We start from the raw sequence: 23970 nt of genomic DNA, 5'->3' as shown, positions 1-23970 counted from the left end.
CTTAGTAAAATGATGGTTGTTAACTGACTTCAGTGGACGTATCAACTGGGTTCTTTCAAAAAATTCATTGACATCTCAGAAATTTTCCATAATGTTAATGAGAGATTATATCTTTACATCCAACTTATGAATTTCATTCCTTTTATTCGCTTGTCAATATTTGTCATCAAACAGACATGGCTGTATTGGCTATCTTTTCTTTGCCAATCCAATTGTACAAAACAAACAAAGAAATCCAGGAAATTGAAGTGGGTGGTGGGTAGGTTTTTTTTTTATAAAAGATTAACAGGCTCATAGTTCTTGTTTTTGCTGTTTCCTCCAACTCCAAGTTACTGAATTGTAAAAATCGTTGCAGCTATAATGGATAAAATTCCAGACCAAATCGGCTACCTGGTGTTGACAGAGGACGGTGCTGTCCTTGAATCTGGTGGAGAACTTGAGAACGACGAACGTATCGCAACTATAATAACTGATCTCATCACCCTATCTAATGAGTGAGCTTATACTTTTATTTAAGGCAAAATCAAAGAGACGGGGTTTGATGGTATCTGAATTTAAATGATTTTTGTTGTTTTAGGGTTGATTCAGTTGCATTTGGACCAAGTGAGAATTTTAAGAAGATTTCGATAACGTTTGATGATCATTGGTATATTATCTGTCTATCTAATAAAAAGATTTATGTTGTAAAACGCAATATACATACTCCACTCAGAGAAAGTAATGAAATTAATGTGTAGTATTAAAAAAAGTAAGAATGGCACGAAATATTTTGATGAGTAGCCTTGAAAACGCGTCTTTCAATATTTTAATACAAATATTATTCAGGTGTATTACATTTATTATTAACGCATGGGTGATCAGAAATGTTGGTCATGAAATATTGGGCATAATGAATGTTAGGCTACTCCTTTTAGAGAGTACTATATTATTCCTTAGTCGGGAACCATTTAACAGAGCTTGTTTAGGAAGGACTGATGGTTTTGGATGGAGTCATCTTATCAATCAAATTTGGCTATCAGTCCCCATTAGTTCACTATTGTCCATTGTATTTGTATATATTTGGTTAAATTGGTTGCCTTTAGGTAATCCGGAACATGCATATCAGTATACCTTTGGTTGCTGGAGTGTTGCCTTTTCATGTGTTCTGGAACTTTGCTCTGCAAACTTAGCTCTTGTAGCTCAACATTTTTGTTTTATTAAATTGAAAATTGTTTTGGATACATTACATATTTTTGTGAGAACACTTTTGTTTTTATCAATCATAATTTATGATAGATCATTGGCACTTATTGCCTTTTCAATAGCTCAAGTAGGAAGTATATTTGTTGTTGTTCTGTCATATTACATTTTCTTTTACTGGTATGTTAAAAATAAGCCTTTGTATGCAAAGGGTGCACTTAAAAGTCAGTTAATTCCTGATGCAGTCTTGCATAAATTGTATGAGAATATGGATGATTTTCAATTTACATCTATTCAGGAGTTTCTACCTAAATATTTAGGTTCAATCAGTACCACATTTAATAAAAAATTAAGTACCCTCACTTTCAGTTTTGCAAAGCAAGGATTTGTTAAACAGTTGTTAACAGAAGGTGAAAAATATGTTATGTCTATGAGTCCAGTTATGACCTTTTCAGAACAAGCAACTTATGATGTTGTCAATAATTTAGGTAGTTTAGCGGCTAGATTTGTGTTTAGGCCAATTGAAGATAGTAGCTATTTTTACTTCACACAAATGGTAAGTAGAGACTTGCCTCTTCATAAACAAGACCAAAACAAGATTCAGGAATCTTGTGCAGTTTTATCAAATGTATGTAAAACAGTGAGTTCCATCGGTTTGATAGTACTAGTATTTGGACAAAGTTATTCACATACATTATTGCTTTTGTATGGAGGAGAGGCGTTCGTTGCAGGTGGATTGCCTGTACAATTGCTGAGAAGTCATTGTTTGGCAATTGTTTTGTTAGCTATTAATGGAGTTACTGAATGCTATTCATTTGCCACAATGACTAGTAGCCAGTTAAATAGCTATAACTATTTAATGGTAATTTTCTCTGTAAGTTTCTTAGTTTTGTCATATTGTTTGACATATATTTTTGGTCCTATAGGATTCATCATTTCAAACTGTATAAATATGTTTGCTAGGATAATGCACAGTATTCATTTTATAAGGAACAAATATAAAGATACGGAATATAAGCCTTTGAATGGCTTGCTTGTTGGCAAAATATTTTTATCAACATTGTTCATTGCTGGTTTTGTATGTAAAATATCTGAAATTCGCTTATTCCCTTCTTTTATATTACTCCACATATTAGTGGGCGGAATTATGCTGCTATGTGTATTGATAGCTTGGGGCTATGAAAACAGAGAACTGGTTGTTAAGATGCACAGAAAAATTATGAATAAGGAAGAAAAGCTGTCAGTTGATTAATAGTTACCTATTTGTTAACTTTTTCTAAAATATATTTAAGGGTGAACAGACAAAAATTTAATATATATATTTATATTTATGAGTACCCCTACCGAGAGTAATAAAAAGTATCCATGGAATATTGTGTTGTTTTATTTTTAGCAAAATTTTGTATGTACATCTGTTAATAATTTTTTACATAGGGTAAAAGAATATCCCTTTCATTTGTGCTTCACAGACACGCTTCACTTCATCTGTAATAGAAAGAAATACAATAAAATATTTTATTGGTTATCTAGTTAATAATGAAAATTTTATATTGGAAGTGCGAACTAAAGGGAATGTAGTTATGAGAACTGTATTTAATTTCAATGAACGTATATTAAAATTAACAAACTTAAAGTCGTCGTGGCCTAATGGATAAGACGTCCGGTGCATACGTGTTGAGGGATGCACCGGTGTTCGAATCTCAGGCGGGTACCAATGAAATACTTTCTAATGAAATACGTACTCAACGAATGTTCACGATTGAGTTCCACGGTGAAGGAATAACATCGTGGAATAAAAATCAAACCCGCAAAATTATAATTTGCGTAATTACTGGTGGTAGAACTTCTTGTGAGTTCACGCGGGTAGGTACCACCACCCTGCCTATTTCTGCCGTGAAGCAGTAATGCGTTTCGGTTTGAAGGGTGGGGCAGCCGTTGTAACTATACTTGAGACTAGAACTTATATCTCAAGGTGGGTGGCGCATTTACGTTGTAGATGTCTATGGGCTCCTGTAACCACTTAACATCAGGTGGGCTGTGAGCTCGTCCACCCATCTATGCAATAAAAAAAATGCCCATGATATTTTATTTTATATTACACTGTTTATATTATGTGTTAATGTAGCAAATAAATATATTTAATTTGAAAGTTTCCATTGAACCAAGTAAAACTGAGTACGCACCCGCTATTTCTTTAAGGTTGGCATTTTTCTCTTGTATTATCACATAGAATTCTCTGTCATTGGAACATTTTCCTGTTATCCAGTATTCGTCTGGAGTTTTAATTATTATTTCTCCATAATTTCCAAGGCTAGGAAAAAAAAACAAGTATATTAATATTTAATTTTGACTATTGTTTTGTGTTTTAATTTCATCAAAGCGTTCCTTACGAGCGCAAGCATGTTTTGTTTACGTTTATTAAATAACGATATGTTACAATTATTATTTAATTCTTGAACTTCCCACATTTGTTCAACTTATTAATAGTATTATGTTCACTCAGCATGCATATTTGTTTTTTTTTCTTGGCCTATCCAAGCTTATGGACTAGGTCTTGAGAGACCATTTCAGCGTAACGTAACCGGGCGAGTAGGTGAGCTCACGGGTCTCAAACCTGACGTTGTTGCTAACACGAACTCTAGCAAGAGCCATGTTTCGCGGAATCTACCACCGGATCGGAAACGCGACCCACTGAGAAGATCCGGCGAGAAACTCAGTGGGCTGTGTCTGTGGGTTAATTTACCCGCCGAGCCCTTCGTCGCAAGCGACGAGTTCGACGAGAACGATGACCGGTGCATATTTGAATTTTTCTACAACTGCTTTATTCATACCAAAGAATAATGGAGTATTGGTAGACTAGTAATTTTAGCCATTCATTGAGCGGCTGTTCTGTACCCTCAGATGTTTAATTAGGTGCCCCCTTCCTATTTTATTAAGAAGACATGTTATTAATAGGTAGGTAATGAAAATTTGTCGTCTTATGTTGTCCGACGAATCCATCCAAATCATTAGAACTCATCAGGAAAGGATCCGGAGTTTCTTTGGGCACATAATGCGATCCTCATTGCACAGCCTGGAGAAACTCACAATTCTCGGACAGATGGAGGGGAAGCGCGCTAGAGGACGCCAGCTAGATGGGTTGACCAACTCAAGGAGGTGACTGGAGGCCAGATATGGGGAGCGGTACATATGGCGCAGAACCGGACCGAGTGGAGAAGATTGACATACAGTCACGATCCTCAGCATTGAGGGAACGACCAGAACAATAACTAAAAATTATTTTTACTAATTACTGACTAACCTTTGTCGGTCAGCATGAATTCCAGACATGATACTAAGAACTTCAGGTTTTATCGCAGCGGATATTTGCAATTTATTTACTGGTGGCTGAAATTTATGAAATGTTTTACTAGAAATCGTAAAATTCAAATAACATTAAATCTGTGTTATGGTTTACCATCACTTTGTTTATTCTTAACTATCAGCAGCAAGCAGGTACTGCTAAAATTTATTGGTTTATAAGTTTTGTTAGCATAAAACTTATAAACCAATAAATTTAACTGCTAAGTTAAGTGCATAGTTTAAGTTGTCCTAGCTTGATTTGACAATCCTGCCTATATCTGTCGGTCTGTCTGTAAAGTCTGTCTGAGTAGGTACTCATGCGTTTCATTTTTAAAGAGGTGGTTAACTACTACACAGTATAGTTGAGAATTTGAGAAAACGACCTCAAGATTGTAATGTCTATCGGCTCCGGTAACCACCTTAAACCTGATAGAGCGTAAACTCATTCCTTCACCAATATTATAAATAAATAAATAATATAGCGTAACCAAATATGTATCTGAACTTGCGATACCGGCCCCGCCGCCGCCTTACCCACCGCTGAGACAGAACTCTGAGCCAAAAAAACACGCGCCCGCGGCGCGCGCAAATACGACCGGCAAAATATTTTCAATCTTAGTTTGTCTGTACTTTTCTCAACTTTTTTATTTTATTTTAGTTAATTGTGTCGCTTTCTATTAAAATCTTATCCAAATCAGTGTTAACATAATTTCCATATCCTCTTCGCAAACAGCCCGGAACACCGAAGCCCATAAAAAACTCACAAAAGCCCCGCCAGTCGAACTTTTAGCGTTAAAATAAGTATTACTTACAGATGATTTCAAAATTAAATTTAATCTGTTGAAGTACACGAACTTGTGTTCGCTAGCCAGTTGCGCTGCTTGTAATGCGTGCAATGAACATTGTTCGCTGATGGCCGAAGCTATTGCTGATAGCTGCGGCCCAATAAATGCGTCCACTGACTTGACCGTATCAAGTTCCAGCCGAGTGTTTACTGAAAATATTCAATGTTCCTATTTATGTCAGAGCCCTTGGGCATTTTCGTTGAAAAAATACGAGTTGACACATATCATTACCCTACAAGCTTGTATCTTGTAGTCTTTTGATCCCGTTCGTTACGCGCTTCCTTAAAAATAACGTTATTTCCAAATGATTTACAATACTATTTCATCTATTATGTAATATTAACATACCATCAATAGTGAAACAGACAGTCGCACTCAATGTTCTGTATATGAGGAGGTAGTATTCCTTAAATTCTGTATCATCTTCGAGTGTTACGTGTATCTTTATCAATTTATCTAAGTCTTCTTTAACATGTATTCCATCTGGCGGACTTATGAATCGGCCAAGTCTCTGCGCTGCTGTCACTACACCACCTTGGATTTCTATTTCAACTTGTTTAGGGAGCAATGTCTGTACTAGATATTGGTATAATGTTAGCATGTCTTCTGTACACAGACCGTTCCTGTGGAAGGATACAGGTTACTTAAATTAACACCTTGATAGTTTTCAAATTAGGAAAAGAAAAAGTAAATATTATCTATCCACACTTTATCCCCATGGTAATCAGGGGTAAAAAATATCCATATCTTGTTATAATGCATAGGAAAAAAATGGAGGAAAGTTCAAACTAAAGCCAAATGGTATTAAGTAAAAAAAAATCTGAAGATGATCAGTGATTCTAAGTTATACTTGGTTTGTTACGTGATGCGTGACCTAGCTTAGGACTCACTTAGTGTTTAGTAGTTACCGGAGTCCATATACGTCCATGAGACTTGAGACCTAAGTCTCAGTACTCGGCAGGAATAGGTTTTCAAATGAAAGTTCCTAAAGATGAAGTTTACAAAAATATTTTATTTTCTTACCATAGAAGCTGATCATTGTAAAGAAACAATATACATTTAAAATCAGGATAAGTAACTTCCAGGTGATCTACGAAGCATACCACTTTAAAAAAAGAGTTTTTATCTAGAGGTAAATAATTTATGCCAGGAATAACATCTGATATGTCATTTGTTAGATGTCTGGATGATATATACTGAAAATAAAAATTTGGAAATGAAAAAAGTCAACTCGAATAAGAATGACTTAATCTGAGTGCCATTTATACTTATAATTAATTTTATTTGAACTTTTTTTTTTGTAATAGAATAATAATTAGAGTTTTAAGAACTGAAGGAATTATTGTTACTGTCAATAACAAAATTGAAATATAATTAATTAGTTTTATTATTTTTATTACTTATTCTGCCTACCTGGCTGGTAGCCTAAGAAGCTATTCCAGCTACGCTCGGACGGGTACTACTTACAGGCGTAAAGAACTGCTCACTTATACCATATAAATCATCAGCTGGAATATTTTTGAATGGGCCCCTGAACATTTTAAACATCTTATATGCAGATGTTAGGAGATTTTGCATTACAGTAGGATTGACCTAAAAAAAATCAAGGAATTTCATCATTTATTTCAGTTATTTAAATTGATGAATAGTTAGATAATTAACTTAATTAGTAATTCCCAAAATTATGAATGTGAATGAAGATGTGACAAATTTATTTAAAAAAAATCTTTTTGCTGTATGTTAAGGTAAGAATTTTATTATAAAGGTTTTATCTTTATCTCTGTGAAAAACAGTAAAGTAGAAATGTAATGGTAAGTACTAAGCTATATTTATGTCAAAGGCAGTAATGCCAAGGGCACATAACTCAATGCCTATTGGTAAATTGAAATACTTTAGTAACTTCATAGCTAACATTTAATTGTTACATTTACTGATTGCCTATCTATAGTGTTAAAATATATATTTTTTATTGTTTCGTTCACTTACTATATCTCCCTGACTTTCACCAACTGCTGACAATGCTTTGGTTGTATACGGTATTCGGACTACCTATAAATTAAAATTTCTATAAGAATCTCACATCTGTAAATTTGTGTTTTATGTATTATTAGAAAAATGTGTATCTACATACTAAAACCATCCAAAAGTTTTTTTCTGGTTGAAAAAATATGTATCTCTTAGATTGTGTTTGCAAAGCTTCACATGGTTCAGATGAAAACGTCCTGAAAATGTAATTAAAATAATATCTACATTTTCGTCAGTTTGATATCATCTAGTGCAATCAGTTTTTCTCTTAATTCTGAGGATCATGAACACTGCAACTGTATCGTCAATGGTTATTAAAGTAGGTGATATGTATATGATTATACCAATAAAAATGTGGTCACTTACGACATAAATTTGACAACGGCTTCACACAGCCCAACTTGCATTTTCCGGGCATCTGGACTGACTTCATTTGGATAAAAGTATAGTATTCTCTTTAATTCCTAAATTGAAAGAGAGATTTTAAAATTACTTGAAATTTGAACGGTATAATTACATGAAATCATTACAACTTACATCGCCCTCCTTAGGTCCAAAGGTAGGGTTAAAAACGAAGAAAAAGTTGATTTTAGATCTTAAGTCTATCATATTTAAAAAAATAATATCATTTAGTTTAACACAGCCGTCATAAAAAGATAATGTTGCAATGCAAAACTTGTTGTTTATTTATTGAATTTTGACAATTTACATTAATGAAATTGACATTGACTGATTGAAGGCTATGACATTTATTTTTTAAGAGATTTTATGACCTGGTAGCTAAGACTCTAAGTCATGTCTTATTTTAATTCATATTCTTATTTTTATGAAGAATGATGATATGGAGTGAAATGAAATGAAATGAAGATAATTTATTTGAGACATTAATCAACTGGGATGAAATAAAATAAAATGAGATGATATGGGATGAAATAATATAATCTCAGTAAAATGGTGGTCATTTACTGAGATTTTTTCACTAGACTTTTTGGAGGATCCCGAGAAGTTACGTCCAGTGGCTTTGTTACATTTTTTCACATTTTGCACTTTTTCAAATACTAAACAGTTAGTAAACCACCGTTATTACACAATTAAATCTTCAAAAACACTAAATAGATAAAATAAAACAAATCACACAACTTCACTCCTCGCGTTTCCGCCAAAAAGTCCAAGTCGCTGATATTGATCTGAAATCCACAGTTATAAATAATAAAGAAATATTTAGTTGATATGTAGCCCTTTCTTTATCTTAAGTACTTCAGTGTGGGTAATCTAATGCTACTGATATAGTGAGAAAAGATTGTCCTTCGTAATTTTTCGGAAAAGTTCGTATTTATCGTGCTCTCTCGAATAGCTTCAGTAGGTACCCATCTTAGAGCCGTAGGCGTAAGTCGCATCAGCAGACCAATATATATATAGAGTGGATAATATGTAATTCAAATATTCGCTATAGTTTTGATCATAATATTTTCAGATTACTTATAAAAAGGTTATATAGCCATGTCGGAACCTCGAAAACGGTTAAAAAATGCAGTCCAAGGAATTATATTCAATATTTACTTGTACTTCATATCGGAAAATAGCAAATTCAAAAATAGCATAGACAGCCCACTGAGTTCGCCGCATCTTCTCAGTGGGTCGCGTTTCCGATTCGGTGGTAGATTCTGTGAAGCACTGCTCTTGCTAGGGCCAGTGTTAGCAACACACCCGGTTGAGCCCCGTGAGCTCACCTACACGTCAAGGAGAAGCTGATATAGCTTCTCAAGGCTATTAGCATCATCATCATCATCATCATCATCAACAGCCCACAGTCGTCCACTGCTGGACATAGGCCTCTCCCAATCCACACCACTGAGCCCGGTCTGCGGCTCTCCTCATCCACTTCTTGCCGGCCACCGTGCGGAAGTCATCGCACCACCTAGCCAAGGGGCGTCCCACGTTACGTCTTCCGCTGCGCATTTATTATTATATTATTATTAGCATAGGTAGGAAAAAAATGTTTAATTTACTTGTCGAGCTCTTCGTCGCAAGCGACGAGTTCGGGGAGGACAGTGACCAGTGCTTGAGGTATCTAAAAGCACCGTTAATGGATCGGGAGGATCGGTAATGACGTTTAGGGCGACGTCAACTGTTTACCATTCGGTCCACCGGATCGGGTATGCTATGCACTGGTTCATTGCAATACGTAGCTAAAAGATTACCTATTACATAATATATGGATTTAATATTTCTCAGTTGCTTAGCAAAGATAATATTGATTCAAATTTTATGTTCATAGATAATACAGTTATTAAGCTTCACATACATCTATTGACGTTTAACATTTTGAATTCAGACATTTTACTTATTCCCAAGATTTTGATACATTAATAATTTTGCTTTAAAATAGGCCTTTAATTGTCTACTTTTTTAAATTATTTAAAGTTCAGTTATAGTTAAAATGGCTATTAGAAATCCCCGCCTTCCGCTGTTACCTGGCTATGGCACTAACCCGCTGGTAGGTAAAAATTTACTTGTAAATCGTATTAATTTCGATTTAGTCTAAGAATAACAAGAATCGTTAATTTTTAATTCATTTTATAATCGACCCTTATCATACAGTATTTTAGCTTTGCAATTTTTTATAAATTAGGTGTACGTAATGTGTCAACCTAAGATGAACTGCGGGACAGATATTGTTGAACATTCACTGACCCATGCAGACTTTTTAACTGCTATTCCGATGTTTTTTTTTTATAAAATATATACTTGCTTTATTCTTAAATCATTTAAATATTTCGAGCAGGGGTGACTTCCGAAAGTATCTTCTTTCCACCAATTTAATAATGGTTAATATTAATTTGGGCTATCATTTCATGTACATCCATAATTATTTTTCAACGTCGAACTTAACTTTTTGGAAGTTAGATGCAAAGCGCTAATCTGTAAAATAAAGGGAAAGCAATATTTTGACCGAAATAAAAACAAAAATAATACCTTCATCAGATTAACGAATATGTAACAAGTTCCATATGTGTACTTTATTTTTATAGCTAGGAAAAAAGAATTTCGGAGTACGTCCAGTATTTGCATCTATTGACAAAGTCAATATGCTAGTTGACAAAGCTGAAGGCGTGAATAAAGTTCCGTCGATGTACAGTCGGAAACAGGCACCTGATCTTCCAACTTGGATCATGTATGATAAGAACGTAAGTATAAAAAAAATTGAATTTGTTCTTGAAACTTCTTGATACTTTGATGGAAATCTGTAAAAATGGCTTCAAAATACCATTTTGAATCGAAATTTTGCTCTTTTGTAGCCACTTGAAATTACTAACTGCTGGACTATTTACTATACAGACGTCTCGTGCTCATCATACGAGAGTTCTTATCGAACCGCTCTTTTCGATATCGAGTTGAGGGAACTTGCTCCTCAGAACGACCGCCCATAGCTGGAGTCTCGTAAGACAACGTCCTCTCGCCGCTCCTGTTTTGTTTATTTGCAAACGACATTCCCCGGTCGCCGCTGATCCAGTTAGCCTTATTCGCTGACGACACGACCGTTTACTACTGGAGTAGAAACAAGTCCCTAATAGTGAGGAAACTCCAGAGCGCAGCCGTAACCTTAGGACAGTGGTTCCGAAAATGGTGCATAGACATCAACCCAGCAAAAAGCACAGGCGGTGCTATTTCAAAGGGGAAACTCCACACGGATTTTCTCCCGGATTAGGAGGAGGAATCTTACACCTCCCGATTACCCTCTTTAGCCAACCCGTACCCTGGGGCAGGAAGGTCAGGGAGTTACCCTGGATGCATCTATGACATTCCGCCCGCATATAAAATCAGTCCGCGACCGTGCCGCGTTTATTCTCGGTAGACCCTATCTCATGATCGGTAAGCGGAGTAAAATGTCCCTTCGGAACAAGGTGATACTTTACAAAACTTGCATAAGTCCCGTCACTGACTTCCGCGAGTGTGGTGTTCGCTCACGCGGCCCGCACACATATAGACACCTTCCAATCCCCACAATCCCGCTTTTACAGGCTAGCCGTCGGTGCTCCGTGGTTCGTGAGGAACGTTGACCTACACGACGACCTGGGCATCGAATCAATCCGGAAATACATGAAGCCAGCGTCGGAACGGTACTTCGATAAGGCTATGCGTCATGATAATCGCCTTATCGTTGCCGCTGCTGACTACTCCCCGAATCCTGATCACGCAGGAGCCAGTCACCGTCGACGCCCTAGGCTCGTGCTTACGGATCCAATGACCTTTGCATTAGACGTTTTTAGCTCTTATGGACTCCGGTAACCTATTCGTCGAACTCGACAAAGAGGTCGATGTTTAACAAAACCCATGCATCAGCCCGATGAGTTTCTCGCCGGATCTTCTCAGCGAGCAGCGATTCCGATCCATTCGCGAAGCAGCTGATCTTGAGTTGTTAGGTCTCCTTCGGAGGCGCTCAGGCAGCCGTTAGCAAATCCCACCCCTTCGCAAAATGTCTGTGCCCATTATGCAATAGGAAATCAATAAAATGAACCCAAAAAGAGGATGTTAATGAAATAAAAACGATAATTCGATATTATGTATTTGTGATCATGATTTATAGTTTAAATCAATTTAAAATATTAACAAATCTTGTAACTTCTTTTATTTGTTCTTGGGTAATTATTACTTACTAATGGTAACTGTTATTTATACTTTGTAATAATCTATGAATAGCTCGTTTTTTATATTGGCCCCAAATGACGTCATGAGTAACATTTAGATTTACGTTAAGCTAGATTTGTAAAGTTTGCTTGTTTTGCAAATAAAATAATATTATTGTATGTAAAGGTAACACGGCTGTTTCATATTCTTATTAATTGTAAAGAATATTTTCCATTCTGTTTTTGTTTCTGTTTTCAATGCGAACTCTTTTACAGATTTTACGGTTTCAAGGGTTCTTTCAACAATCACTGCATGAAATGCGGTCAGCATCTCATATTTTACGTAAAGTTGATATTTTCTTTTTTCTCGAAGATGGTACTATAAAGGTTATAGAGCCGAAGACTGAGAATAGCGGATTGTCGCAAGGTGAATAATTTAAAATTCTAAATTTACAATAGAGATTATTAGTATTAATTACAATTTAAAACAATTGTTTTTCAGGTACTTTGATAAGTCGCCAAAGAATACGTTTGCCTTTCAGTTACGACATGTACTATGATGTGCTTGATTTAAACATTGGCCGTGAAGTTACATTTTATGGAAAAACTTTTAAGGTAATCCTATCAGTGAAAGGACTTCAATTTTATATTACTTCTACATACGTGGACGGGTGGTTAGCTTGGGCCTCAATAAAAGTGTCCAGGTCTGTTTTTTTTTTTTATCGCGCCGCGTTTTATATTTTTTTTTATTGCTTAGATTGGTGGACGAGCTCACAGCCCACCTGATGTTAAGTGGTTACTGGAGCCCATAGACATTTACAACGTAAATGCGCTACCCACCTTGAGATATAAGTTCTAAGGTCTCAGTATAGTTACAACGGCTGCCCCACCCTTCAAACCGAAACGCATTACTGCTTTACGGCAGAGAGTCGTTACCTTTATTTCCTTATAATATAATACATACATATTTTTTCTTTTTTTCTATTAATTTGAGGAAAAAAAAAATTGAGTGTAAAAGAAATAAATGTATATATTTCTCATGAAAAATTATTTTTATTAATAAAAATAGTTTTGACATTTGAATAAATTCCAAAATGATATTTAATACGTGGATGTCTACAGTATTTTTGTTTAACGTTAAAAACAAATTGCGAAATTATTCAGATTTAGTAATTTTTAAACGCTTTTTAAGCATATGATTTTTTTCCCTCTACCTATTCGCTGGTAGCCTGTTGGTGGTAATGATAAATATCATAATTTTCTTACTTAAATGGCGGGAGCTTAATTTCTCATAAACTTTTGATTTAAGAACAAAACTAATTTTGCAGATTGTAAACTGTGATAATTTTACAAGAGTATTTTTGAATCGTCTTGGTATAAACGTACCTGATCCTATTCCGTGGCCCGATGCAATTGAGGTAATACATTTTGTAGTCATGTTCTTGTTTGTAATTTAACTATTGAAATTACGAATATTGAATTTTCAACGTGCCCGTCTTTTCAGAGATCACCTGCCGGTGGAAAACCTCCGAAACAGCGACCTTTTAAGCAATTCCTGGATTATGACAGACAAGTTTTAAGGTGAGCATAGGGTATAAGGTGAAGTTTTAGGGTGACATAACAGAGATAGTTGAAATAAAAATTCAGTATCTTGGAATTTAAGGCTTTCTACACCGATAGCTTAAGAATGATTAGGCCGATCAGTTTCACAACGTTATTACCGACAGTACAATGGAAGGATTACACCTTTATAAAATATATCTCGATTTATATAAAAAATAAATATGTAAAAAAATATGTATGTATGTTGGTGGTAGGACCTGTTGTGAGTCCGCGCGGGTAGGTACCACCGCCCTGCCTATTTCTGCCGTGAAGCAGTAATGCGTTTCGGTTTGAAGGGTGGGGCAGCCGTTGTAACTATACTGAGACCTTACAACTTATATCTCAAGGTGGGTGGCGCATTTACGTTGTAGATGTCTATGGGCTCCAGTAACCACTTAACATCAGGTGGGCTGTGAGCTCGTCCACCCATCTAAGCAATAACAAAAAAAAAAAATTAATATTTACAAAGTCTCAGATCTCATAGTGCATTAGCTAGAGTATACAGTATCCACTCGATTTGTCAATAAATTTTAGGTTTTACGGATACTGGGATGATCGGGATTCAGAATTTGGTATATTACACAACATGGAAATTCATTACTTTCTGGCGGATGATACCATCGAAATAAAGGAAGTCATGCCAGCCAATTCTGGAATGGAAGCCGGCCCTATGTTCTTGAAGAGAATGCGGTTACCACGAGTACGGTTTACCTAGCAATATGTAACGAGCCGCTATTCAAAGGAATTGAATTAAGTATTACTGACGTGTTTGCTTTTAGAAAATACCTTCGCATGTCGAAATGACGGGTGGTCCGAAGCAGGCCTCTTATGGTCCGGCGGATCTAAGCATCGGTGCTATTTTAAACGTTTTTGGTCGTAATGTAGTTTTGACCGACTGTGATCCATTCACTAAAGAATATTACAGAGTTACATACGGATTTGGTAGGTATCTAAGAATTTAGTTCTTTTTAATTATTATAAATTTCTGATATTTACGAAACCTTTTCAATAAATAGATGATTACGTTCTATTCCTTCAGACACTTTCACACCGTTGACAATACCAAACAAGGATAGTTCAGAATGTGTGAGCACTAATGTATCAGAACGGAAGTTGCCTCCATGGAACGGCTACGGATCCTACGACGATTCAGCTGAGAACTGTCGTACTGTGGAACCGAAGGCACCTCATAGGGACTTTATGAAATTTATTCATAAAGACAGGTATATAGTGCCTCGAATTTTAGCATCGCTCTTAGGCTTCAGTTCGCTTTGAAACATGAGGTTGAAGTTACGTCTATCTATCTCAATCTTCAAACAGCACCATCAACAGCAAGAATTTGTTGAAGATTTTTTTTTCTCCTACCTACGCCGAAAGTTCTGTTTTCCTCCCGCTGTACAGGGATGAAAGTGTAACTATTCCTCCCTGGGTACTGACAACTGGGTAGTGTCTACGTCTGCTCTCACGCACCTAAAATTCTCCGCCATTGTTGTGCTCGAGTAATTTGCAATATAGTGTTTAGTGTAAAAGTGAAATAAACAAAAGGCAATAAAATTTAATAATGAAGTATTAAAAAAAGATGAGTTCATCAGACAGTTCTTATTCAATTAGTCTTAGTTTACTTAAAAATTAAAAAACAGTTAAATTGTTTTCTTAGGAGTAGGGGGGGGGGGAGCCCGCCCTGGGCCCCGGCTCGGTACTCCACGAACTTTCGGCCTGGTAGGAGAACAAATAGTATGTGCACTGCGGGAAAAAAGTAGGACATCTCATCCCGCGTGTTTGCCACCGGTAATTTTACACGCGGGACGAAATGTCCTACTTTTCTCCCTTGGTGCACAATGTACTATTTTATTTCTAGGGTCGGCTTTGATTCTCATATTCTTCGATTTGCTGCTCGACTCATAACCGACAACCCTGAAGATGAACGCCGCTATTTTATTGTTAAATACTTTTTGTGTGATGATACAATTGGTATCTTTGAGTTGGGCGAAAGGAACTCCGGTTTCAAGGTATTGGAATTTTATTGGGAAAAAATTATGTATATTTTAAGTACCTACTTTCTTTTCGGTTTCGTGAGCTCTACAAGTTTTAATACTAAATCAACTTCTTTTAATTAAATAAATAAACTGCCCCACTTCAAGATAAAGATATTGCTAATTCATTCTGTTTGTAAAATTTTTCTATTAATCGTAAATTTTAATATTTTCTTTTAAACTTCTGAGGGTAGTTAGTACAGTATTTAAATTTTGATGAATATAATATGCTCCTATTTTTTCGTGGCCAATAAAACTGAAGTATCCGAAGCGTCGGAAAGAATAAACGCGAGATTAACCTGGAATAATAGTTTTGAATGTGTTTTCTTTTCTTATTTATTTATTCCTTATTTTCAACTGCAGTTGTGTTATTTTTTGTGGCAGTCATGTTTTTATTATTATTGTTTATCATGTTTGCTTATATTAAATTATGTCATAGAATTATTACTTTACTATGATGCATTAAATCTACGAGCTTCCATTGCATTCGCTGGTGATTCGAAAGTCGCATGGTTGCGTGGTCACTTTTCATTATTTTTTTTTAAGGGATTTTATGATCTAAGGTTTTGGTCTTGGTCTAAGGCTTTAGGTCAGGTATTATTTTAATTTTAATGTTAACTTTTTTATATGAAATATAATATTGTGAAATGAAATGAAGTTGATTATTATGAAACATGGCATGAAATGAAATGAAAACCTGAAGAACCTGAAACCTGAAGAAGCACTAATTAGACAAAATATAACAAATCACACAACTTCACCCCTCTCGTTCCCGCCTAAAAGTCGTAAATCAAATCAAATCAAATCAAATCAAATCAAATCAAAAAAAATTTATTCAACATAAATGAAAGTACATACTTGTTGAACGTCAAAAGAACTACCGCCAATTCACAAGAACTAGCCTCCGTCCTGAGAAGAATTGGCAAGAAACTCAGCGGGCATGTCTTTTTTTTATTTTTTTTATTTGAAATTATTATTTATTTATTTTTTAATATTAGATTATTATTTTTTTAAATATGAATTTTTTACAATGAGACTAACTAATGAGTAACTTTTTCATGTATCACTTTTTAGGGTGGTAAATTCTTTCGACGCGACAAGATGTATCTGCCAGACGTTGAATTTTTCGTTCCGAACGAACCGCCCGCGTACACAGACAAAGACATGTGGGTCGGAAACGAGCTGGTCATCAACAAGCATCGTTTTCGTCTCATTTCCGCTGACGAATACGCTTTGCGATATTTAGAATTGCATTCGGACGAGGTAATTGTTGTTTCTGTGGACGGTACCGAAATATCTTGCTGAAGAAATCTTAAGTTTAAGGCTGAGCTTTCTGAGAAATCATAATCATTAGGAGCATTGTGAGTCTGTTAAGGAGCCGCTATAATTTTTAATTTTGAAGGGTGGTCTAATAGTTGCGTTTAATAGTATTTTTAAAGAAAGGTCTTGTCTTGATAAGTGTCTTGAGAGCGCACACGGGAAGGGATGCCTATTTCTGCCGTGAAGCAGTAATGCGTTCTAGTTTGTTGCGCGGACATTGTACTATAAAACTGAGACTCAGAACTCATGTCTCAAGGTAGATCGGAGACCCTCAAGGTGTTGATTTCTATAGGCTCCAGTACTCACTTAACAGCACATAGACCTTGAGCTCGTACAACAATCTAAGCAATGAAAATAGTAGACTGGCTTAACTCTTAACTTTGCTCAGTGTGTCGTTTAACATCGGGTGGTGAGCTAAACTGACTAATTACGCAATTGAAAAAATATCTTTAATCGTATTGTTCTATATTAATACGAAAATGTGGGTTTATAGTATCCTATGGCGAACATAGCTTTGATTATGGACAAGATTCGAAGGTTTTTGGCGTCTCAAGAAAATGGTTATAAAAACTTTGTGGCTAAATACATGGAAGCTGTTTTACCAAATAATAAGGAACTTATGAGCGTCCGATGTTTCAAGTACGATTTTATTAAAATTAAATATAATATGTATAAAAGAAACGCTCTCGAAGCTGAAGATTAGCGGTAGTGCCGCAGATTTTCGCTTCCACATATCTATCTAACACGTACACGCAATGTACTGCAATCTATACTAATATTATAAAGAGGAAAGATTTGTTTGTTTGTATTGAATAGGCTCCGAAACTACTGAACCGATTTGAAGCTACACTATTCCCGAGTGACATAGGTTATAAACTTTTTTGAAAAAAATTAGGGATCCTTATTAAAACTCCAATAATGTAACCCAAGGTGTAAAAAAAATACCTAAAATATTCTTTACATCGCGTGCCCTGTGATAATAGAATAAAATAATGTAGTACGACTTTGTAGAACACATTATTATTTACAAAAAGTGTCGCGACAGCATATGTCTAACTATTGTACTTATGCCGCAATAGATGTTCTTTTATTTAAAAAAAAACAACGTCAAATATCGTTGAAATTTTTGTTAAAGACCCGAGCGGAGCCAGAGCGGGCCCCTTGTATTGACGCCTTTGTAGGCGTCAATGGTGTTGCGTGACGCAGCAAAACATCTCTGGCTACCTTCGCGCTACAATGCTTGTTGTTAAACTAAATATTGTTAGCTTAAGAAATGATTCATTAATTATTTATTTATTTAACATGGCACATTAACTACTAGTCAGCTTCGGGAGCTGTTACCTTCCGTCTCGTACTTCCTAAAATAAATAAATTAGAATATTACTTATGCTTAAGTATATGTATTAGAATATTTTTTCATTTGAATTAACTTGATTCGGAGTTGTTGCATAGATATCGTGTTTTAGTATATTTTAAGTATACATAGCTGTGTGCAGTGACTTGTCTATATCTATGCTCAAGACCGACAGTGTAGACTAATGATAACATGGCCGTTAGTTCGTTTATCTTTGATGAATTTGAAAAAAATATATCCAAATAGGAGCACTGTTCATTGCTTACTTTAAAACGGTATGTTACATTGATAACTCAAGGGACTCTAGGAAAATGTGTTTCAATTGATCTCGTGAAATTAGAGGAGATTACCACGTCTACCTTCGATAAATTTTCTAGAAACTTCATAGGATTCGAAACTAATAAGCTACGTTGTTGCTTTTTTGAATTAATTATAAATTTTTGAGGTTTTAATTTAATGTTTCGGTTTCAGGCAAGCTCTGAAGGAAATAATGTGCGAAAAAATGACACAACACGAGTTTTTGACTTTGGTTAGACATTTTCGAGGTGATCCAGGGAAAGAGAAAAGCCCGCGACGTGAAATGATTAGGTAATATTAAATACTAAAGTTTATTTGTGAGATTAATTTTCATCAGTTTATGAAGTACAAGTCATTCGTCTCAGTAAAAAGTTTTCTAGGTGTAATGTATTGGAGCGATGTCAATGAGGCAAAATAAAAGAGAACTGTTCAAGTCGACAATTCGTGTAATACTGTTATAATTCAGTGTGTGCAGTTACAAATATAAGGTTAGGTGAGCTGCACACTACACCTCCCCCCTTTTTAAAAAAAATATGATATTATTACATAAATCTTTTTTTTTGTTCTCAAACTAATTTCACTTGTGCAAACACAAATGCGAGCTGCCCGATCATCGTTCTCGTCGAACCCGTCGCTTGCGACGAAGGGCTCGACGAGTAAATTAACCCTCAGACACAGCCCACTGAGTTTCTCGCCGGATCTTCTGAGTGGGTCGCGTTTCCGATCCGGTGGTACATTCTGCGAAGCACGGCTCTTGCTAGGGTTCGTGCTAGCAACGTCGTCAGGTTTGAGTCCCGTGAGCTCATCTACTAGTTAAGGTTACGCTGATATAGCCTCTCAAGGCTATCAACTTAGGTAGGAAAAAAAAGCGAGCTGGACACTACAGTAACAATGAATATCTAGATTCTAGAATATCACGAAACAGGTCGTTAGTGTTTACGGAGTTGACCCGTGGCCTGTGGGACGACCGCGCCCGGCTGCGGGAGGGGCTCGTGCACGCCGACGAGCTCGGCACCGGGGCGGTGGCGCCGGAGCGCCTGCGACAGCTGCTCCGCGCCCACCGACTCACTATCAACACCGACCTCATGGACTGCATGCTGCAAGTGTGGGTTCCTTTGCTATTTTAATAATAATAACTAGTAGTCCCCCGGTAGTCGAAATTCGACTATAATTAATTGAAATTTTATGTTTGTACACTATTATGATTATATTGTCAAAGACTACTAAACTTCTTAGTCAAATATTAATAAAGACAACAATATTTAATCTATTCTCAATTTGACCACATACTATAAGCAATAAGATAAGTTTGACAATAAGGAAATAGTATGCATGCGTGTGTGTGTGTGCATAATTTAAAAAAATATTAGCAATGTGCACTTCTTCTCTTATTCTCTATAAGTGTAGAAAATTTCATACACCTCCGTCCGCGCAATTTTCGTAAAAAGGGATACAAAGTTTTTGCTTCACTTATTAATATATAGATGATAATAGTATATTTATTTAGATAATTCGTAGTCGTTGTGGCCTAAAGGATAAGACGTCACGATTCATCTATTGCAAATGAAATGTCACTAGTCTACGGAATCACGAAAAGGCCTTTACAATTCGTCTAAACTAAATAATGAAAGACAATTTCAGATTGGAAAAGGACGAAAACTGTAACATTTACTATGAAGATTTGTTGAAGTTTTTGGATTTCCAAACTCGACCAGTGTTCAATCTGACGGAGGATGATTATCAGAAGGTCGTCAGGCACGCGCCACCGCTGAAAGATACTGAGGTAGTTGAAAGTTAATATTAATCATTATTACGTATTTACACTCTAATTATATTTAAATACATTGTCTTCTAAAGTTTTTTTAAGCTATTGCATAGCTTTTATCGCGGGATTTGAGCGCGGCGACCGAATTAATAAATTCCGTAACGAAAATAAAACCTAATACCCCCCCTCCGCCTACCATGTAGCTCGCGCTCAACATATTCACACGTTGCGCTTGTGTAGTGTTTGTGAATAAGCGCGGGTTGTGACGTCGCACTGCATGCGCATCACGAAAAGTATGCCCGTCTTTCTCTCGCGCGGTCTAGCTTATGAGTGTCAAGAGGACAGTTAATGTTTTTTTCTTTCGTCATTGTTTATAAATATAGCGTATTAGAGTATAACGTAGAGTATAGGTCTTATTTTATTATTGTTTTAATATTAAATTATTATGGTCTAATTATAATATAATTGCATAAGTTGATAAAAACGGAATAGCTTTACCGCGGCAGTCCCCGAGTGCCACACGTGTTTTTTTTTTGTTGCAGTGATTACATAATTTACTATTTAATTATACATATTCGTAGTTTGCGAATATAGGTGTAAGGATATTAAGTGTTTCGATAATGAAATATATTTCAAATAATTTTGTTACGTGCACAAGTTCTTCACAGTGTGTATAGGATGAATTAGTATATTAATATTCAATTAAATTTGTTGGGAATAATAAGGCTCTTTTACTAGGATTATTACAAATGAGCCTATTGTAGACTATTAAAACGGTAGACATTGAAGGGAAAGTAATTTGGTAATATCGCATACAAATATCCTTAAATAACATATTCGCCGAACAGACCACTTCTAAGATACCTATTAAAATTCTTTCTTCTGTTTCCTTTAGATATTCTATTAAATAATAAGCAATTCGCATTTTTAAAATCTTTTAGTGCAAATTGTGGGCCGAAAACGAGAATCTCATCCAGGAAGGCTACGTCAACTGGAATGCATTCCTGTGCCAACTCAACTTGGAACATCTTGTGAAAGAACAATCTTAGATTTACATTTATATTTTTGATAATTTGGATTGGAATCGTATTTAATTTTTAACGAAAATAAAAAGATTTTCATTTGGAATTTGTTTATTTTTTTTATCACAATAAATAGTTTCATTATCAGGCACTCTCAAATAATTCTCATTCTAGGTCAATTATAGATTTAATTAGAGATACACGTTTTTGAAAACGGGCGCTAAATTTATTGCACACGCATAAATTTTTTACTAGAACCTTTTTTGCCGCCTTTTCATAACTAATTTTACAATTGATGTACCTATTATATTTTATGGTGTGTATGTGAATGATCCGTTTTTGTAATCACCCTCGATCGGGTGATGTACGTACAATAAACAGTATATCGAGTAAGAGTCCTTTGACTAATTAAATTAGAATCACAACATATTCACTGTTGCAAACACATTTTCGCAACATTGAATATATTTCATTGAACATTTTAGATTTTAATACTTGATACCTACTTACTACACAATTTTTTTGATTGATTGATACTAAACAACATTTTCATACATAAATATCATATTTCATCCATTCGTTCTTGTTCAATTTCAACTTTACAAAATAAATAACTTATATCTAAATTTACAGTTACTTGACTGCGCTGATTTTTTTTTAATTCTGTGATTTACCATTGCCTTTCTCTGTGACCTTTAAAGGTTAATCCATAAAATAATCTTAGGTTATTAAATAACACAGAAACATTTCGTTAATACTCATGTCACTTGTTAAAAATAACTGGTTCAAAAACGTTAATCTGTACATTATTAATTGTTTTTTTTTTATAACAATGAAGTGTGCAGTTGTCTTAATCTAAGATTTTGATCACATCATAATTAAGGTTATAATGGCACAAAGCATTCATTTGTGTCAATGTATTTTAATTATATGCAGATATCATGTGTTTTATTTCATAAGATTATGCAATATTATTTATTAATGTTGAAACTATAGTCTGCTGAAAACACAAATATAATTTTGTTTCAGTTTACGGTATAAACATTGTACAGAAATATATATGTATATTTCCGTCAATTTCAAGACTTACATGATGATTTTCATGGTTTACTTAACAGATATATATATAAGTGAGTTACAATTACATAAACTAGTGTGATTCTTTAATATTCAGTTAATGTTTAAGTGAATTTGTTTATAAGAGTTAAGATAGAAAACATCAAATGAGAAAATAGTACTCGGCTATTTAATTTTGAAGAAAAAATAACGGTTATGCCAGAATCGAGAATCGTCTTTGATTACGTTCATAATTTAGCTTTTGTTTTAACAATTCTCATTTATTTCGGTGTAAAATTGAGACTAAATTCGAATTAACGCACACATAACAATATTCTTATGTTTATTATAAAGTTTATGACACTGAATGTTTAGTTACATAGTTTATATTAAAATTTACATATTTACACACATTATATATACTTACAAACGTGTACACGATGTGAATTTTTAATTTTTAATAACTATCTACTTACATTCTGCCATAGAGATCAGTAACTAAAACATTTGTAAAATTTATTTTCTTTCCTTTATATTTAGAAGGAGCACACTTAAAAAATTATTATACGACAGAATTTGATTGACAGCAGTTACATTTAAATAAAGTGTAGGAGCTATCAGAGTCACGCAAAACGGTATTATTATTTTGAAAATATTCGAATCAATACAAATTTGCAGACGATGAGTGTTCACCAAACTAAAGGAACGATGTTGCGAAGCAAGAGCTTAATATTACAATAGCTTTGATTGGAAAGCCATTGCTTCGACCGATATCAAAGCTTTTTTAGTATTTTGGTAAATCCTCTAGTCCGTGTTATTCACGTGCTTACTAAAACATCAAAAAAATATTTTTACACGATTATCAGAGAGTTAAATGTGTTAATTACATCCTAGTGCCGATTGTTAGTCACCACATGTCTTTCACTCGCTCCGCCGCTGGAATTTGCGGGCGGAACCTGTAAATGGAAACAGTGGTCCAAGTAAGATTGTTCTTTAATCAGTTCCGGTTATCAATCGCCAAAGTAATAGTCCATGTCCTTAACATAGTTAATATTTTTGTTCTCACAAGAGGTCCTACCACCAGTAATTACGCAAATTATAATTTTGCGGGTTTCAATTTTATTACACGATGTTATTCCTTCATCGTGGAAGACAATCGTGAACATATTTTGTTGAGTACATAATTCATTAGAAAAATTGATACCCGCCAGGGATTCGAACACCGTTGCATCGCTCAACACGAATGCACTGGACGTCTTATCCCTTAGGCCACGACGACATAAAATATGCTGTTAAAAGGCTGCTAATTGTGAGGACTCATTTAGATATGTGTTATATAAGATTTCAGAGGGAAAAAAGCAAATATTCTCTATGCCAACATGGTTTAGTACTAATTTTTAATATAAAAATACGCATTTGGCATTTGTTTACAAATTATATTTTTATAATAAAATAATGATTTAGTCGAATAAAACCAAAGATATTAATAAAATTACATAATG

At 35.0% G+C, this 23970-nt stretch overlaps 5 protein-coding genes across 8 annotated transcripts in view; 3 read left to right on the top strand and 2 right to left on the bottom strand.

The window, feature by feature from the left end:
• Nucleotides 1-112: 112 nt before the first annotated feature.
• On the top strand, nt 113-2550 carry LOC101742661 (ragulator complex protein LAMTOR4 homolog). 2 transcript variants are annotated; one of them, XM_062669929.1, is made up of 3 exons: nt 113-259; nt 356-494; nt 578-2550. In XM_062669929.1, the coding sequence occupies exons 1-3, from the start codon at nt 127-129 to the stop codon at nt 735-737; spliced, it is 432 nt and encodes a 143-aa protein (XP_062525913.1). In that variant the 5' UTR covers nt 113-126; the 3' UTR covers nt 738-2550. The 2 variants fall into 2 exon arrangements, with proteins under 2 accessions (XP_062525913.1, XP_004932175.2); XM_004932118.5 differs by having other exon boundaries at nt 138-255.
• On the top strand, nt 755-2550 carry LOC105841241 (protein RFT1 homolog). The gene has a single exon (XM_012695530.4). The coding sequence runs from the start codon at nt 755-757 to the stop codon at nt 2429-2431; it is 1677 nt and encodes a 558-aa protein (XP_012550984.1). The 3' UTR covers nt 2432-2550.
• Nucleotides 2546-8561, bottom strand: LOC101742995 (vacuolar fusion protein CCZ1 homolog). Its single transcript, XM_004932119.5, has 11 exons — nt 7929-8561; nt 7758-7855; nt 7498-7588; nt 7353-7415; nt 6834-6959; nt 6390-6562; nt 5715-5989; nt 5334-5515; nt 4481-4566; nt 3363-3490; nt 2546-2664 (listed from the first exon to the last, which is right to left on the bottom strand). Exons 1-11 carry the CDS (start codon nt 7998-8000, stop codon nt 2606-2608), a joined length of 1353 nt encoding a protein of 450 aa, XP_004932176.1. The 5' UTR covers nt 8001-8561; the 3' UTR covers nt 2546-2605.
• A 1109-nt stretch (nt 8562-9670) lies between these two features.
• On the top strand, nt 9671-21518 carry LOC101742369 (EF-hand domain-containing family member C2). Its single transcript, XM_004932114.3, has 16 exons — nt 9671-9888; nt 10424-10579; nt 12296-12446; nt 12522-12634; nt 13348-13437; nt 13524-13600; nt 14156-14321; nt 14401-14563; nt 14661-14844; nt 15480-15630; nt 16729-16917; nt 17468-17613; nt 18800-18916; nt 19551-19730; nt 20267-20408; nt 21332-21518. The coding sequence occupies exons 1-16, from the start codon at nt 9832-9834 to the stop codon at nt 21437-21439; spliced, it is 2190 nt and encodes a 729-aa protein (XP_004932171.1). The 5' UTR covers nt 9671-9831; the 3' UTR covers nt 21440-21518.
• The window catches only part of LOC101742519 (dual oxidase maturation factor 1), a 69690-nt gene continuing 67225 nt past the window's right edge, over nt 21506-23970 (bottom strand). For all 3 annotated transcript variants that reach the window (XM_012695542.3, XM_004932115.4, XM_062669766.1), the window contains one exon: nt 21506-23424. In XM_012695542.3, the coding sequence (XP_012550996.1) occupies nt 23376-23424 (49 nt within the window). In that variant the 3' untranslated portion in view covers nt 21506-23375. The remainder of the gene's footprint in view (nt 23425-23970) is intronic.

Source organism: Bombyx mori, chromosome 8 (assembly GCF_030269925.1).
Source record: "Bombyx mori chromosome 8, ASM3026992v2".
Classification (NCBI taxonomy): domain Eukaryota; kingdom Metazoa; phylum Arthropoda; class Insecta; order Lepidoptera; family Bombycidae; genus Bombyx; species Bombyx mori.
This window is presented reverse-complemented; position numbering and strand designations above follow the sequence as displayed.